This window comes from Gobius niger, assembly GCF_951799975.1.
Source record: "Gobius niger genome assembly, chromosome: 20".
Classification (NCBI taxonomy): Eukaryota; Metazoa; Chordata; class Actinopteri; order Gobiiformes; family Gobiidae; genus Gobius; species Gobius niger.
In genome coordinates, this window is record NC_136871.1 from 20,075,112 (window position 1) to 20,091,934 (window position 16,823).

At 40.7% G+C, this 16,823-nt stretch overlaps 1 protein-coding gene across 2 annotated transcripts in view; it reads left to right on the top strand.

Moving 5' to 3' along the window:
• Positions 1-16,823, top strand: part of igsf21a (immunoglobin superfamily, member 21a) — a 177,768-nt gene that overhangs the window by 106,017 nt on the left and 54,928 nt on the right. For both annotated transcript variants that reach the window (XM_079579111.1, XM_079579112.1), the window contains exons 3-4: positions 8,007-8,128; positions 16,378-16,496. In XM_079579111.1, the coding sequence (XP_079435237.1) occupies positions 8,007-8,128; positions 16,378-16,496 (241 nt within the window). The remainder of the gene's footprint in view (positions 1-8,006; positions 8,129-16,377; positions 16,497-16,823) is intronic.

Genomic DNA, 16,823 nt, shown 5'->3' on the forward strand with positions numbered 1-16,823 from the left:
CTCTCAAAATGGCTGTAGCGAATGTCTTGAAATAGGCCTCTGTCTCTTTAAGAACCTCTGGCTCTTTCCGACACGCCCCCTCCACACACTGTCTGTGGCATCAGTGGGGAGGGGGTTCTGCTGAGGAGCAGTGGTTGGTTACTCGGCTGGTGACGAAAGGTCGGAGGCGTCTCCAGGAGGTGGGGGCGTTCCTAGGAGGACTCAGGCAAACCTATCCCTAAAATGGCTGCCATCAGAGTTTTTACAGATTACTCAAAAATATGTGAATGTGCCAAGGCAACACTTCAGGCATGTTTTTAATGAGGGAATTTGACATAATAACATGATGTAAAGCTTGAAAAAGTCGATTTTGCCTAATACCTCCCCTTTAAAGTAAACAACTCATGATCATTGCAAATATGTTGGATCAGAAATGTCTTAAACAAAAATACAAACACTTGGCTTCAGCAGTGGTCGATTTGATTTTATGTGGCTACTTTAGGTATTTCTAGTTTCTGCCCCAGACTTGATTCGTTTTTTTCGTTAGCATTAGCATGCTCCCACTAGCTTTAGCATGCTATTGCTAACCGCAGAATTGTGCACGGCGATCAAAAATACTTTTGCGGAGGTGGATCTTATACTCTTAACTTTATAATGATATGCAGCATGCCCATATTCACTGAGATTTAGGTGGTAAAAGTTGTGTTTTTAAGGCGTTGAAATCATTGTGTTATATATTTCTATTGGTGACACATTATTTTACACTACCTTGATACATTGTAGCTTTTTTCTCAATACGTGCAGTACGTACCATGACCATGATCAAACATTAGCTAGCGTACAGTCCTTGAGAAATTCAATGAATAAAAGGTAGAAAGGCCATGCAATAGTGAAGACTTGCAATCCATTGAAGAATTTTGACACATTTTGTAAAATTTTACAGTACAAATGCTATAAATACAGCAAACGCATACATCTGCCAAATGAAATCTTGATGGAAATCCCCTGGCTCGGCTCTCTTAGCCCCGAGTGACAGTAAAAACGCACAAACTCTCTGAAAAGCAGCTCCTTATGTGTATTTTCTACAAAGGTTCTGGTTAATGCCATTTCACTGCGAATTCACTCTCCATTGAAATCAGCACGGCAGCGCACAGTGAGCCAATCTCAGCATCAAAGCCAGCGTACATATTTGCATCATCACTTATAGCTCCCAACCTGAATTAGCCGTGCCTCCCCGCTGTGCTCGGTGACAGACAGAGGGAGGAGAGGAGCCTGTCATTTGAAGCATGAAATCCCTTTAACCAGGTCCTCTGTCAGTCTGCAGCAGGTAGGGGAGCGCGCCATGCTGAGCCGTAAATGCACAGGTTAACACGCACAGGCCATCACAGCAGCACAAGGATTCTGAAAGTTCAATGTGACAGAGGTATCGCAACAGCTGCCGCCATGACCAGCAAGTGGTGGAGATGTGTCCTTACGCGACTTGATCGGAGATTATGCGCCTCAGTGGCTTGGACTTGAGTCAATGGCCTGTATTCATGAGTGTTCGATCCGTTGGACAAGAAAAAAATCACAATCTTCCTGCGTGGAGTCTTCATGTCATGTTTTACTGTCTTTTCTCTACACGTGGGCTTCCTCCTTTAACCTCCACACTGATTCCATGAGCAAATTTTCCCTTAGATTTAAAAAAGAATAGGAAAAAAGTTAAAAGAATAGTAACTCATATATCATGCATAGAATAGAAAAGAATAGAAAACCTTACGAACTGTAAAGTATTTCTTATTATCAAGTATTTCCATTTCCTTTCATTTAAAATAACAGTGCTTTGCTTGGGCAATCATTTTCGTCGTAACTTTTGGCTTATTTAAAATGTTGATAGCTATAACAACTCAAAAATACAACTCAAAGTTCCCTTTCAGCACTCCATGTCAGTGTGAATGTTTGCCTATTGTTTTAGCTGTAGTTCACTTAAGGCCCAAAGTTATGGGCTGACCTGGAAATAAAGGATGAAGGAATTCAAATATTTTGTTGCTCTAAATGTCTACATATGCATTGTACCCATATCATTTTTGGAACATTGGAGTAAACAAATCGAAACAAAACAAAACAAAACAAAACAATTACCACACTCAAGAACTCATTAAAATTGTTGTTGACTTGCCTCCGACGTAAATTCACTTTTAGCGTTTTCTCTGTTGGCTCTTTTCAAAGTTGACCCCATAATAGCCACTAACTGGGCTCCAAAGCTGAGGATAACGTTGCAGTGGATTGTATAATACGGCTTACGCTGTTTTATTTGGCAGTTGCATAGTGTAAGCTTATTTTAGTGTTTTAGGACCAATGTTTTTGCAAGACTGTCTTTTCTATCTTTCCAACTATACAACTATATCAATGCTTTTTCCTCCATAAAAGCGAAGACAGCATCTTTTTTGTTCTGTTTTTTTTTCATCTGAATCTCACTTGGGGCATTATGCTGTTTTTGTAGCATACCACATTTACTTTTATGTGCACGGTTGGAGTCTATATAGAGAATAACAAAAGTACTTTCTTGAACAAACAGGATTAAGAAAGCAAGTTTACTTTCTGAAGGATTGAAATGTTGTACTGAACAGTATCTTTGTGATTTTTGCTCTGAGCACAAGTCCTTTATAGGAAAACAATGTTTTGCTTTTCACATTGATGAGTCAATCAGAATGAATGAAGCTCCACTCAAAACAATACAACGATCATCTTTATATGGCATCCTGTTTTTAGGGGACAAATCTGGACAAAGACCATGTCTGGATCCATATCTGGAATCTATCTCTGCCTATTCATTCATTGCTTCCTGAAGAGATAGATTACGTAAGAATATTGCTTTACTATCTACATTCTTGGCCTTTTAGTGAATCTTGTCTCGGTGAGGTTTTCTGATTTCTCAGAAATCAGGAAAGGATCCAGGTTGAATGTCTCTCAGTTGGCCTGCAGTGTGATCGCTGATTTTCCCTCCAATGGCGCTTGATGCAGCTGCAGCCTAAAAATAGTCCCACCCCACTCTGCGCTGGGAGGAGTGCTTACTTAACCCCAGAGACCCTGTCCCAATGTGACCTCTTATAACATTTTAGTCAGATGTTTGGGACAACTAAGGAAACGGTCGATTGTCTGTTGAATACGACCACATGCGTCAACTGTCACTCCCTGGGCCCTTTTGTCAAACAGGATGTTCTGCATGCATTCTTTAATCTTTGTCTGGTCCCCAGTTGTTCACCGAAAAAAGATTTACTGTAAATCCATTCCCTCTTGACAATGTCTGATCTGATCTGATCTGATCCATGGACAGTAAGTTGGACCTGAGGTTGGGAGGCTGTGTGGTAATATGAGGTAGCTTGGGCTAGTGATATGTGAATGTGGTTGTCGGTTGTCGGAAGGGCTCACATTGGAAGCCTTGGCAGTGTGTTTGTTTTTTCCTGGTTTCTAACATACAAAATCATAGAGTTTTGTGTCACACCAGTGGTCATAATGCTTTGCTCGATCTGTCTGTGTCTTTTTTACTGGATCCTACCTCCCCTATTGCCAGTTACCTGTCACTGCCTGTTCCCCCAGCCCACTGGATATTCCCAGTGCAAATATTTACTAAGTGCCATGTTGCAGACAGGGGCGGGATGTTGCCTCCCACTTGCGCCTGTATTTTCATATCTCCAGATGGCAGTGTGCTGAAGAGGTCCACGCTGCCTTTGTCCCATATTTATTGCGTGGCCTGAATTCAACAGAAGTGGGATGCATAGCCGAGCCTTTGCTTCCCCAGCGGTGCTTTACTGCAATCAAAGAGTATTCATCTCCCTCTTTACCCTCCCTCTTGCAAAGCCATTTTGGCACAGTTTGGCTCCGAGTCTCCCCCTTCCATCCAGTACTTCACTGTTCCTAGCCATTTCTATCCTCATTTATATCAGGGGCACATATCCCAGTGGGAAAGAAATCACAGCATGTGCATTGTTTTTATTATAGTGGCTTAAAGGTGAGAATTAAGTTAAGTGTGAATCATTTTTGGAGGAGTACTTGGTCAAATCCTGCACATTTTGCTTCATGGTTTGCTCAGTTAAGTCTGGGAGGGTACACAGACTGAAAGTGCTATCTCAGCCACAGGAGTACACACAAAAAAGTCACTAAACATGGATCGAAATGAGAAGAAATTGAGCTGTGGTTTTTCCGTGGTTTTTGCAAGTTTTTTCGTTTTGTTTTTAATTTTCTGCAGCAGAGATATTTCCTGATAGAAAATAAAGTTCTGGAAATTGTGAAGTGACAACTTTCAATTCATTTTTGTTGTTGTTTTGTTTTGTTTTTGTTCTTTTTATATTGTACTTACACCAGCAGTCATAGCACACCCCCTCACTGAGACTCGGCGAGGGGATCAGACACAGTTACCCTATGTGCTCTGGTGCGTCCTATGTTTCCCCTGGTGCAGATGTCGCCCCCGTTTCTAAGGATGGGGGAACAACTTGGCACAGGGGAATGAGGGGAATGGAAATGTAAAGTTATGCAGGTGAAACAACTACTTCGACGGTAAACTGTTTTTGTGTGTGTGGGAGGGTAGGAGGGATTTTATGCTTAAGGGAATCTACAGTGTCAAAAGGTCTTCTAGTCCGGTTCACTATGTTTAGATTTCCATTTGATTTGCGTGGACAGTATGAAACATACATATTTGGAAACCTTATGGTATAAGCAATGAGAAAAACAATGTTACCATTTGCTTTGAAGTGACTTCCTGTTTCGATCCAGCACGCGCCAAAATAAAAGCACACAGCTCGTCTCGTTGATTAGTTCAGCAGGTACTTGCAACATTACAAGAATATAATTAAACACACACATTTTAAGTGTTTTGTCTGTTAATAGTTAGGCAGAAAGAAAGCTGAACTAATGAATAAGACGGTGCTTTTATTTTGGCATGCTGGATCGAAACAGGAAGTCGCTTCTTGGGCGGCGTTGTCATGATTTCAAGTTATGCACAGAGTCAATTATACAATTTTTCTATTAGCGGTAAATGGGGAGTTCTAGTCATCGCTATGGTAACTCCATGAAACATATGAAAAGGGTTTCATTGACTTTTTTGATTGGAACGACATATCAGAGCAAGTGGAACCATGTTTTTTTTTTCTGATTGCATATTTAATAAAGTTTCAAAATGCCTAGTCACTGTGGAGAGCTTTGATACTCTCCACAAAAATCTGGTGAACCGGACTAATATGGTTATCGGAGCATTCAAGTTTTCGAATAACTTCATGTGAGCTGATGATGGTGTTTTGTATTTATTTTTTTTACTCTGTCAAACCTTCGGTGTCCGTGTTTACAGCCTTGTCATTTGGGCTCTGTTGACTCCCCGCGGTGATTCTTCTAAAAGGTCCATTATTGTAACTACAGTTTGGCTGGATAGAAAGTGCCATTTTCCAACACGTTTTTGCTTTTAGTGACTGACCTTTCTCTGCTGCTTGCGTTCACAGCCACATCAATGACGACGTGGCCAAAATACCTTGCGGTCCAAAATATGTTTTTGGTGTAATCTGTTGTGAGAAACATTTTGGTTTAGGTGATACTGTATCTGTTCATGAAAAAAGCCTCGCAATATTGCCGGTGTAATAGTTTGAAGTTGAGTCAGGCCCATTGCATACACATATGTGTCATGTATATAATTGATTTTACAATTAAAACATAAATACAAAAATATAAAAGTTGGTATCTATCATTATTCCTTCAAACATGCATTTTATCCTTACAAATAAAGACAGTATAGTTCCCAAGAGTTGTGGTTGTTTTGGCAGTCTGCTACAGTAACACTTAGCCAAGAAAACCCGAGGCAGTGCTCTTTCATTGGAGAGGTTGCATCTGTCACTCCATAATCACATGAATAAAAACAAAAACAATTGCGTGCAATAAATACCACTGCAGACTGTAAAATAAATCAAGATATTCTATAAATGGAGAAAATCATGTTCTGGGCCTTGAGCAATACGGTATTTTGTGGTCTACTGAAGTGCTCCGATTTGATTCGCTAACATGTTGAAGGAACAGGCCACCGTTTTTCCATACGGACATATGTTCTTACCTGAGCTTAGACAAGTTGATACGTACCTCTCTGGTCTTTGTGCGTGCTCATGGAAGAGCATGGTCGCTTCTAACATTACCCCGTTTGGAGCTATAGGAATATGCTGCTAGAGGCCAAATGCTAGCATCAAATGCTAACATCATCTTTGGTCTTTTTGCATGACTGAGGGCACACAGTTTTTCCATATTGAGATATGTTCTTACCTGAGCATAGACAGGTTGATACACGCCTGTCTGGTCTTTGTGCGTGCCCGTGGAAGAGCGGGGTAGCTTCTAACTTCTAACTTCACACGCACAAAGACCAGACAGGTACATATCAGCTCGTCTAAGCTCAGGTAAGAACATATCTCAGAATGGAAAATGGTGGCATGTTCCTTCAATCTTAGAAAAAAAAAATCTCATAATCTTGCTTTGAGATTTAGCTTGAATCATAATCATAATTTCAAGATATTTTTTCTGTTTATTTCTTATATATTAAAGCTACATGCACAGCTTCTGTCCTCCAGCAGGACGAAGACAATATCTGCGGGCTCCACTTCTGTCTGCATAACCCGTGACGGCCATCTGACTGTCTGAGTGTCCATGCATCTTGTGCTCAGCTCCAAAAAAAACGTGTACTAGTTCCTCGCGTGTCCCCGACGAGCTGCTTGTCATCCCTACAGTGCCATTTGCGCACCGGTGTGGAGCAGAATCGAGTTGGTGATCATTGGTCAATAGCGTTGGAAACTGATGTATAGCCCAAAGGCGCTACGAGATGCAGTGGCAAAGGTTCAGACTTAGTGTGAGGAGAGGAGTGAGGACGCCTTTGTCCAGACACAGGGCATACACAGATGTTCAGAGACGAACACCGTGGCTGCAACTACTACACCCTGCCCGCAGTACTTTTACCAGCCCACTGCCTCTCCCGCTGCCCACCCGCAAATTAGATCCTGACGCCGCTATCGATTTCAAGCAGTTGATTATATTTAATGTTGAAAATATCTCCAAAAACATGCATTTGAATTTGCTCGCCTCACCTCAAGCCTGTAACTGTCTCCATGTTGCTACCTTGCTTTGACAACAGGTAGCCAAATAAAGACTAAATCCATTTTTGATGTGATACTTGGTGTGTTGTTGCTAGCTGAACACATTTGACAATCTATTAATGGTATTCCACAATGTGCCTTTAAGTCCCCTTTTAGTAACCCTTGCACAGATAACTTTATTTCTGTCAAACCAGCCATCGGTGCTTATAATGTACATTGTTGCCAACCATGAAATGTTTTGACAATGGTCTACCTAATGAAGGGACAGGATATCAGAGTGATAGCACTGTCCTTTGCGAACAGAAGAGCGATCACAGCCCACCAACAATCTCTGCCTTCAAAGGAGCATTAGTGGTTCCATTAAAATCCTGTCAGCCTTTTTTCCTCTTTATACGGCTGTCGGCGGCGTCTAAAGAGAGAAGAAATCACAACCATTCAAATGCTAAGTGACTTTAACACTCTGGAGAATATTAGAAAAGGAACAAACGGCTCTATCATCGCGCATGGGAGAAATAGATGAGACCAGTGTTTTTGAATATACCTTTGCAGTATCTCGTCACAAGCCATTACCCTTGTAAGGATCTGGAGTACCTGCCACATACTGCAGACAGCACAGTGTCACTCTTTATTAAGACTTAACCATGTGCAAGAAGGGACGCTGGCAGCTGCCTTGGAGATTGTCTTGTTGATGCTATCACGTCGGCACATTTTAAATCCCTTTTGCACCCACGCCTTTCAGACATTATAAGGAATGAGCTTATCATGTCCGCGAATAAATCAACAAGGTAATTGCAGCCAGGAGTGCTACACTCTTGGGCCACGGGACAACGGTTTATGAGTCGGGGAAGATTGGAGGGTTAAAAGGTCGACACAGCGCTATCCATCACGAAAAGAAATCTCTTCTAAGCGTTCTCTTTTTGTGCTTTGCAGGTCACAGATGGAGGGACGATCAAGCAGAAAATCTTCACATATGACGCTATGTTTAATACCAATTACTCTCACATGGAGGACTACCGCAGACGGGAGGACCTGGTGTACCAGTCAACTGTTAGGTAAGGCTTGAATTTCCTTGCCCATTGATTAATATTAATGATTTTAAATATTTCAGTTTTTAAGTATTTGAGTGTCAATAATATAAATTATATATATACTGCAGTTACAGTTTTTCTATTTTTTATGTTATTCTCATAACGGCAGCCTCTGTGTTACTTGCATGAAGCATGCTTCCTGAGTGCTGCCTTTGTATGTAGCACATGTCTTTGCTTTATTTCTTGGTGTGTGGTGTTGACTTGCCGGCGGAGGATGATTTATCTGGACAATCCCACTATCCCTTTGGGAGATTGTCACATTGGAATGGAGCACACTCGCATGCACACAGATGTAGAAATGTGGACTGCACACAGTCATACATACACATGTGGGAAAGTGTTAATATTACAGGCAGGTATTCATATCAGTGCTACAATGTTTGACTCTGGTTAGTCATCCTCCCCTTTTTGAAATTCTAAGGAGAGCTTTGGCCAGAGGGCACATGTCAATTTTGATGACGCGTACATTGTTAAAAAAAAAAAAAGCATTTTTCTTTGTTAGTCATTACTATGCATTCATGTTCAGTAGCCTATGCAGCTGATCAAAAAAGTAGCAATACTTATTTGTATTGCTACTTTTGTAGCAATAATTGTAATTGTGTCCTTTTCAAGATAGACATTTTAACATCACTGCAGCGCAGCAGTGATGTTTCATCTCACTCTCCTTCCAAAATGGAAGACTTCATTAGTGATTTTGATACAGTGTATTTCAGATACTCGGTCTTGTCGAGTGGTGGCAGCTATTAGCGGTAATCTTCCCAAAGAAAGGAAGCAGCTGTAACTATACAGAAAAGTGCCAATGCACAGATTAGTCATTAAGAGACGAATGATAGATGTGTCATGTTATAGACACTATAACTACTGTAAAAAATAAAATTGAATAAAGACTGCCAGACTAGTCGAATGGGGCAAATTGTGCTAAAAATGTAAACATGTACAAGACATTAGTAGTAGACTAAAGAGGCTTTAACCTCTTCAGGTAAGAAGTTCCACAGTTTGGGGGCTCGGAAAGGCACTGGGAGAGGGAGCTGACCAGAGGTGGCAGGGCGTAGGGAACATAGGGGGTGAGCATATGTAGGGAGGGACAAGGCCAACCAGGGCTTTATAATTAAGACGTAAACTTCCAAAATCAATTCTGAACTTTCCTGTCAAACAGTGTAGGGACGCTGGGAATGGAGCTTGTGAAAACCTTTTTACCAATAATTTATACACAAATTGTACATATCTGAAGTAAGGGACTATGATAGCAACACAAGTAGATTGTCAATATGCTGTACACTTTGCTTTGTCTTTATGTTGTCCTAAACCACTGCATGACCTGCGTTCTCCATGTATTGCTGTATAAGGGTATCCGAGTCAAAGCATTCAGTACATGTCAAGAGCATTTCTGAGCAAAAGGGAATGTGGCCGGCTCTCCACATACCAGTCAAGTGCCCAACCAGAAGGTGAGGTCAGAGGAGTGCTCCATCACCCCAGCCAGTGCCCTCATGTCCTTTGCCTAAGTCACTGCTATGTCAGAGTCCATCATCATCCAAGCATTGCTATATAACAACTCAGCACATTAAAGGGGAAAAGTGTAAAAGGTGTTGACATTGCTGGAGGATACTTGAGACAATGTTCAAAGGACATTCCATGTTTCTATGCGGGTGCTTCTCTGCTGTGTTTTGTAGTATGAGAGACGGTTAAGAAGGACTGATAGAATGAATCATGAAACCGTGAATTCTTCTATGACGTTCAGAAGGCCCAATTCAGAATATAGAAAAAAAAACAATATTGTGTGTAAACTCAGCTATAAAAGCGGTTTATAGGTGCTGGAGAGGTTAAAACTTATCAGAGCTGTCTTGTTGTGTGTAATGTTGTCATCACAATTGTTTGACAAAGTGTGTGTAAATCTATGTTTTTTCTCTCAATATTGTGCTATGCAGCTTGTGACCTGTGAGGAAGTGTCATGATGCAGGTCCTGTTCTGTTGTCTGGGGGCCCTCTTCCCATGTGTCAGTCTTGGCCTCTCTGTGCCTCCGATACACTCTCAGTTCTGGAGCTGACGCTGGTTTGGCACTGAGCAGCTCACACACTCTACATCAGTGGTTCTCAACTGTTATGGAGTCGGGACCCACAATCGCCCCGGGATGACACGCCATGACCCAAATACGACTTAGACTTAAATATTGGAATGTAATGTCTTTTCTGACACATTGACACATTAAAGTAAGCATCCTGACCTTCTGAAAACGGTTTCGCGACCCACTTTTGGGTCCCAACCCACCAGTTGAGAACCTCTGCTATATAGTATTTGTATAGAGACCTTTAAGCACAGCACTGGTCTAATGATTTATTGTCCTCAAAATATCATGTAACCAGTGGTTCCTAATCTTTTTTCACCCATTTTTACTAGTGGTTATATTGGTGGTCCATTGTATCTGAAAATGTCCTGGCTTGAAGTCAATCCATTTATGTCTCATGAATATAAATCTGTCATGAAACCTGCAGTGAGCATAATGCATTGTCAAGCTAGAAAACAGTATACTAGGGATTTAAAATGCAATTCAGGAAACTGAACTGAATTCAAACTTGTTCTTAAGTGGTGCCTTCTATACTCCCCCTTTTACACATTATTCCACTATGCTAATGCTAACAACCAAATAACCCGATTTCCTCAAATTAATACAGCAGTCACATGCCACACATAGTGTAAAATTCATCTATGGATTTTTACATCAAACAGGAAAAGGTGCTTTGTGAATAAAGAAGCGAGAGATTAGCTTCATCAGCAGTTACTGTAATGTAAGCAGCCAACACAAAGCTAATCATACCTCTTGTGGCGCTCAAAGAAATCCTGCCTTATCCTTGTCATTTTGCTGTCATGCATTTTATTCCACAAATATGGCTGATTATGCACACAGCTCCTCCGGCTCTTGCGGTTTATAGTCGAAGTAGTGGCAGTGGGAGAGTAGTCGAGATTTCGGGGAAGAGCTTTGAGATGATTCTATATTCAGTCTTTGTAAAGTCAGGTGCGTTTCTTGTGAGGCAGGAGAGGAGAGAAGCCTACTCATAATGTTATGTCATTCTTTCTATCAAATGCAACTTCTGTGCAGAATTGATCCGATGCTGCTGAGCTGTATACTGCACTCCTACAATAGCCTATTTTCAATATTTATTGACCTTTCTTTATTTGCTTTGTTACGTAAGAAATCCACTGTCTTATGACTAAAAATCAATCAATCAATCAATGTTTATATAAAGAGCCCTTTACAACACTCAGGGTGACCAAAGAGCTATACAGTAAGGCAAGGCAAATTGAAGTAAAAACAATTAGGAATACAACGAAATACAAAAAGAATGCAGTTAAGTAAAATGTCACTGTGTTTTTGTGTGTTAAAAGGCAGCCTTAATAAAAACATATTAAGCATAGAGTTGAAAAGGCCAAAGTCAGGGATGTTGTGCATTTCAGGGGGCAGTTTATTCCAGAAACTGGGTCCAGGAACCGAAAAGGCCCGATCAATCAATTAACTAATCAATGGTTTTGTATAGCCCAATATCACAACAGGAGTAGCCTCATGGGGCTGCACCAAGCATTAAGGCAATAAAACAGAACAGTAAATAAGACAATGTAAAGTTCTGGAAAATGAAGTATTCAGCCAAACATAACGTCCAAATAAGTGTCAGCAGCAGGTGATGACGCAGCGTGTAGGTTCCCCTCCAGCACAGCGAGGAAAAACTCAAAGATCCAATGGGAGAAAGAAAAACCTTGGGGAGAACCAAAGAAGGAGAGATACACTCCCATGGACGGACAGGCTATTAAGACCCAGGGTTGATGGGAGTCCCTCAGCAGACGGGCCAAGATCGCAGATTCGCAGAACGTCCAGTCCTTAGGCGGGGTTCCTCCGTTCGATCACGCCAGTGTTTAGACTTGGTTATGACAACTTCCAGCAGAAGCTGATCTGACAATCTCAAGGAAAGAACATGCAGGAGTTCAGGAAGGTAGAGAGGGACATGGCCATTGAGGGCTTTAAAAACAAACCATAAGATTTTAAAATCAACTCCAAAAGAAATGGAAGCCAATGCAAAGAAAATAGGGCCGGGGTGATGTGCCGACGACTGCAGCATTTTGCACCAATTAGGAGACGACAGAGACGAGACTAAACTTCAATATAAAGGGCATTCCAGTAGTCTATTTTTGATCTGATAAAACCGTGGAAAGTTTTCTCAAGGTCTGTGCTGCTTAAAAAAAGGCTTTACTTTAGTTAAAAGACGCAAGGGACAAAAACTTGCTCTGACCACGCTGTCAATCTATTCATCAAATATAAAAGAGTTGTCAAAATCCATAAAACAACGGCAAGGTTTTTCCCATAGTTGATTTGAAGTCAGAAGACAACAAACTACAAAAGGGTGGAGTTGTCCGCACTTAGATGGAGGACATTTGGCAGTTTTATATGAAGGAATAACTTCTGCAAATAAATTTGCAGATCATCTGCATAGCAGTGAAATGTTAAATTATATTTGGCTACAATGAACCCCAGCGGCAACATATAAAGACAAAACAGAATGGGGCCCATTGGATTCACCACCATGTTTCATCTCTGTGTGCCGGGTCTTGGAAATCTCACTTATAGTGTGGACTAAAGACACAAACACACGTAGTGTATGTGGATATGTTTTCTTGGGTCACAAAATTCAGGGAATTTTCATGGAAATGTATTACTTGGAATAAATATATATATTTATATATATATATTTATATATATATTTATATATATTTATACATACAAACATATAAACTGCAGCATAAGATTCTGATTTAATATACGCTGAAATATCTATCACTATAGGGAAAAGTTTCTAAGAAAATAATGTTTGTAATGTCTGCCACCGGGGGTTTGAAGAGGCCAGTGTTTTCGGTGTGTGGCCATTACAAAAAAGGGCTAAAAGGTACGGAATAGACTCAGTCCATGTTTGTATCCATCTTCTGTTTAATGCATATTTGTGCTCAGACATAAGCGTCCCACCCTCCTCCTATTGGTCAGCGTCTTAGTGACAAGTGAATTTAACCAATGACAGTGAGATAAAACAAAATCATTATATAAAACTGTGCTGTTTCTCCCACTACTTCTACTAGCAAGAAAATTTAGCCGAATTTAGGTTTAGGAAAGTTGAGGATCAAATTCCCACATTTTATGATCTAATGTTTCCATTGAACGTTTCCAGAAAATGTGCGGAAATTTATTGGGAATATTCCAACCCCATGCAGCCCTAATATTTACCAACAAATCTGTATATAGGCCAGTGTATTGAATAAGAATTGTATTTGACTGGGGACCCCTTACTGACAGAAAAAAAAGCACCCTCAAAGCCTGAGCATATTTATTTACCTATGTAGTAAGAAGTGTTTTATTTTTTATTTTGCTTCCAGCAGTGTTTGCCAGCATATATTATTCAAAAAATTCTAAACTTTGAAGAATAAATCATTAGAAAATGTGTTCTCAGACTCGTATATAATATTATTCTCTCATTATCCAACCTCACTGCTAGCTACAGGGATAGAATCATTCAGCTGAAGTTTTACATCCCTATAGGTAAATGAGCAAGTTTGAACTGTTCTCTGTTTTGAAAATCACTCTCACAACCTATTTACTGAAAGACATCTCAGTAAAGTGCTAAATACCTGGCCACAAAACACTTTTCTTGAGCAAAAATAACAACCCTGTCTAATTGGGACATCTATTTCTGGCTGCCAATATAAGCACTCTTTACATTCAGCTCCCTTACCTCCTTCTGCTCACAGCATATCCCGGTATTATCTTATCTCTTCGTCTCAGTCTCTTTTTTCCCCCCCTTGTGTTGCCTGGAACTCATGAATACAGCAGTCAGGATGGTGGATAACACGGCTTAGTTTGTAAAAACAAAGCAATAGGCTACATCAGCATTTCCTATTATGACGGCACCCAAGACAAAGCCAATTACCTCCCCTCACAGAGAAACTCACAGGGCTCGGCTCACCATTTCAGCAGCTACAGAGAAAAAAGCCATGTGTTACACTGATCCCTCGAGGAAGCGCTGGTAGACACAAGCCTTTATATCTCCAGGTGCCCGCTAGCTTTTATAGACACAGCTTTTTCAAACACTTGAACTGGTTAGTTCAGGGTTTTTTCAGGTTTGATATGTGACGGGATCCTGTGCCAACATTAATGCTGTTTTTTCAGGGTATTGTATCGGGATGTGTCTAAACCAATTTAACGATCTGATACGAAACTACATCACACTTTTTAGTCTGCTGTTTACTGTGTGTCTAAAAGCTTCACTGTTTAATAGGCTACGTTCTCTTTATTTTGCAAAAAGAAGAGGCAGGAGTTGAAGGAGGAAGGAGGTTGAATGTGGAAGTGAGAACAGATATTGACATAGTGAAAGCGTAGGCCTGCAATGTGTTGGTACAAAAACAACAAGCACCAGAACAGCAAACATGTTCAGACACTGTGTTGACAGGTGGCTTTAGTGTTACAGCCACACCTGTGAACCTGAAGTGACCGCAGACAAAGAATTGCATATAGAAACGATTTTTATGTTAACTTTCCATGAGAAAAGGACAGCGATGTTCGATTCGTATTTCTAGTGATGCACTGATCCAGCTTTTATGATACCGATTCTGGGTTTTGAGTATCTGCGATACCCGATATTCACCGAGACCACAAAAGTCTCTTTCTCTGAGTGAAAAATTTGTTGACTCTTTTCTTAATTTTAAGATTAATGAAGTCATATTTTATTGTGATATGATGTTGTGGATTAATTCGGTATTATTTTTGATATAATATTAATTATATCTATTGATAAACTCTTGGATAAACATTTAACTGGACTTTTCTACACAAGCTATCCTTGGGTATATGACAGACTTTAGGTTACATTAATATAAACAACGCACATTAAAGTGATCTGATAAACACAAATATGTTTGATCAGTTATTTCTTAAACTAAAATACACATACAAAATATAAACATAGCCTATACAAAACTTGGCTTCAGCAGTGGTCGATTTTATAGGCTACTTTAGGTATTTCTATGTTAGTTTCTGTTCCAGCCTGGATTCGTTTTTGTTAGCATTAGCATGCTAACGCTAGCTTTAGCATATTGATTCTAACTGCGGCATTTTGCACTTTGCCGAGCATGAAATGCGTTTGCCGAGCATGAAATTAATACTTTTTTTATTGGATTCTCCTGGTTCTTAGCTTTCCAATGATGTACAGCATGCCCATATTCACTTCGATTTCGGTGGTAAAGGTATGTTTTTATGGCGATGAAAGCCAAAACTGGTATCGGTTTAGTATCGGATATTTGAAGCCGGTACCCAATATCGTATTTTTTTCAGTATCGGCTCCGATATCCGATACCAGAATCGGACCGGTGCATCCCTATGTATTTCCCATCACACAGGTGGCAAGGATATAAGAGTTGCTGTTTTTGTAGAATAAATTACATAGGCTAAATGTGGCTGGTGGCGCCTCCGTCTGATAATCACTGTTGACACACCAGCTGAGAGATGAATACAGATTGTACTTTTAGCAAATGGTCACCTGCTTTTCTCCGATCAACCCAAATGTCGACTATTGTCTCTGAGCCAAGAAGTACAACAGTTTGCTCCATAATGTTGGGAATAGTGCTACTTAAGCGGACACTCCCAAGGACATCAGGGGAGTTTTGTGTGGCACAAATCATCAACGCTCGGTCATAAAGGTTGTTATTGTGGTAAAATACATCAGTGGTTTAATCATTGTAGGGTTTACGCAGACTCACATTTATTGTCAGTGTATAATATCACAAAATGAAAATACCAAAGGTCACCATGTATTCCTAACACCCTATGGGCAACGCTGCGAACTGGCTCCAAATGAATAAAAGTAAAGAAAAACATTGAGGAGTGTTTACTCCTCTGCCGCGACGCACACCAAATCCTTTATTTCCTATTGATTGAAAAACAATCATTTCTGTTTATTTTGTCAAAAAGATTGACATATCTCTTTTTTGGATAATACCGCATCGCCACACCACAGTCTACATTTCAAAACCAAATGATTCCCTTTTTTGCAGTGAAATCTGTGGTAGATTCCATAAAGCTCATGCATGGTCTGTTTTTTTATTTGTGGAATTTAGACCAGGATTTTCTTTTTCATATTAAATCAAATTGCTGTGTTTTCTTACCCCTCTTACCTTTTTCCTTGCAGACTGCCGGAGGTTCGGATCTCGGACAACGGGCCTTATGAATGTCATGTGGGCATTTACGACAGGGCGACGAGGGAGAAAGTCGTGCTGGCATCGGGGAATGTTTTCCTCACCGTCATGTGTAAGTACCGCCACATATCACTGCTAATGAGACGCTTTTACTGGGGCTGCCTCTATACGCTGTCACCTGGACCAATGCTGGCTTCAAAGGCAGAGAGGCACTGCAGACAGAGACAGTGGTGCAAGCCTTGGGGCAGGACACCCAACCCTCATGATCACTCTGCAAAGTGCGACTTCTCCAGTTTGATGTGGTCCTGCGGGGATGATGCTTTACCCCTGATAGTGCACAGTTATTTTTAGCTTGCAACAAGGAGTGAGTGTGCTGCATTGCACAAGCATATGTTGCATGCTACTTTGCCTAATAAGGGGTGATGAGGCAGTCAGATTG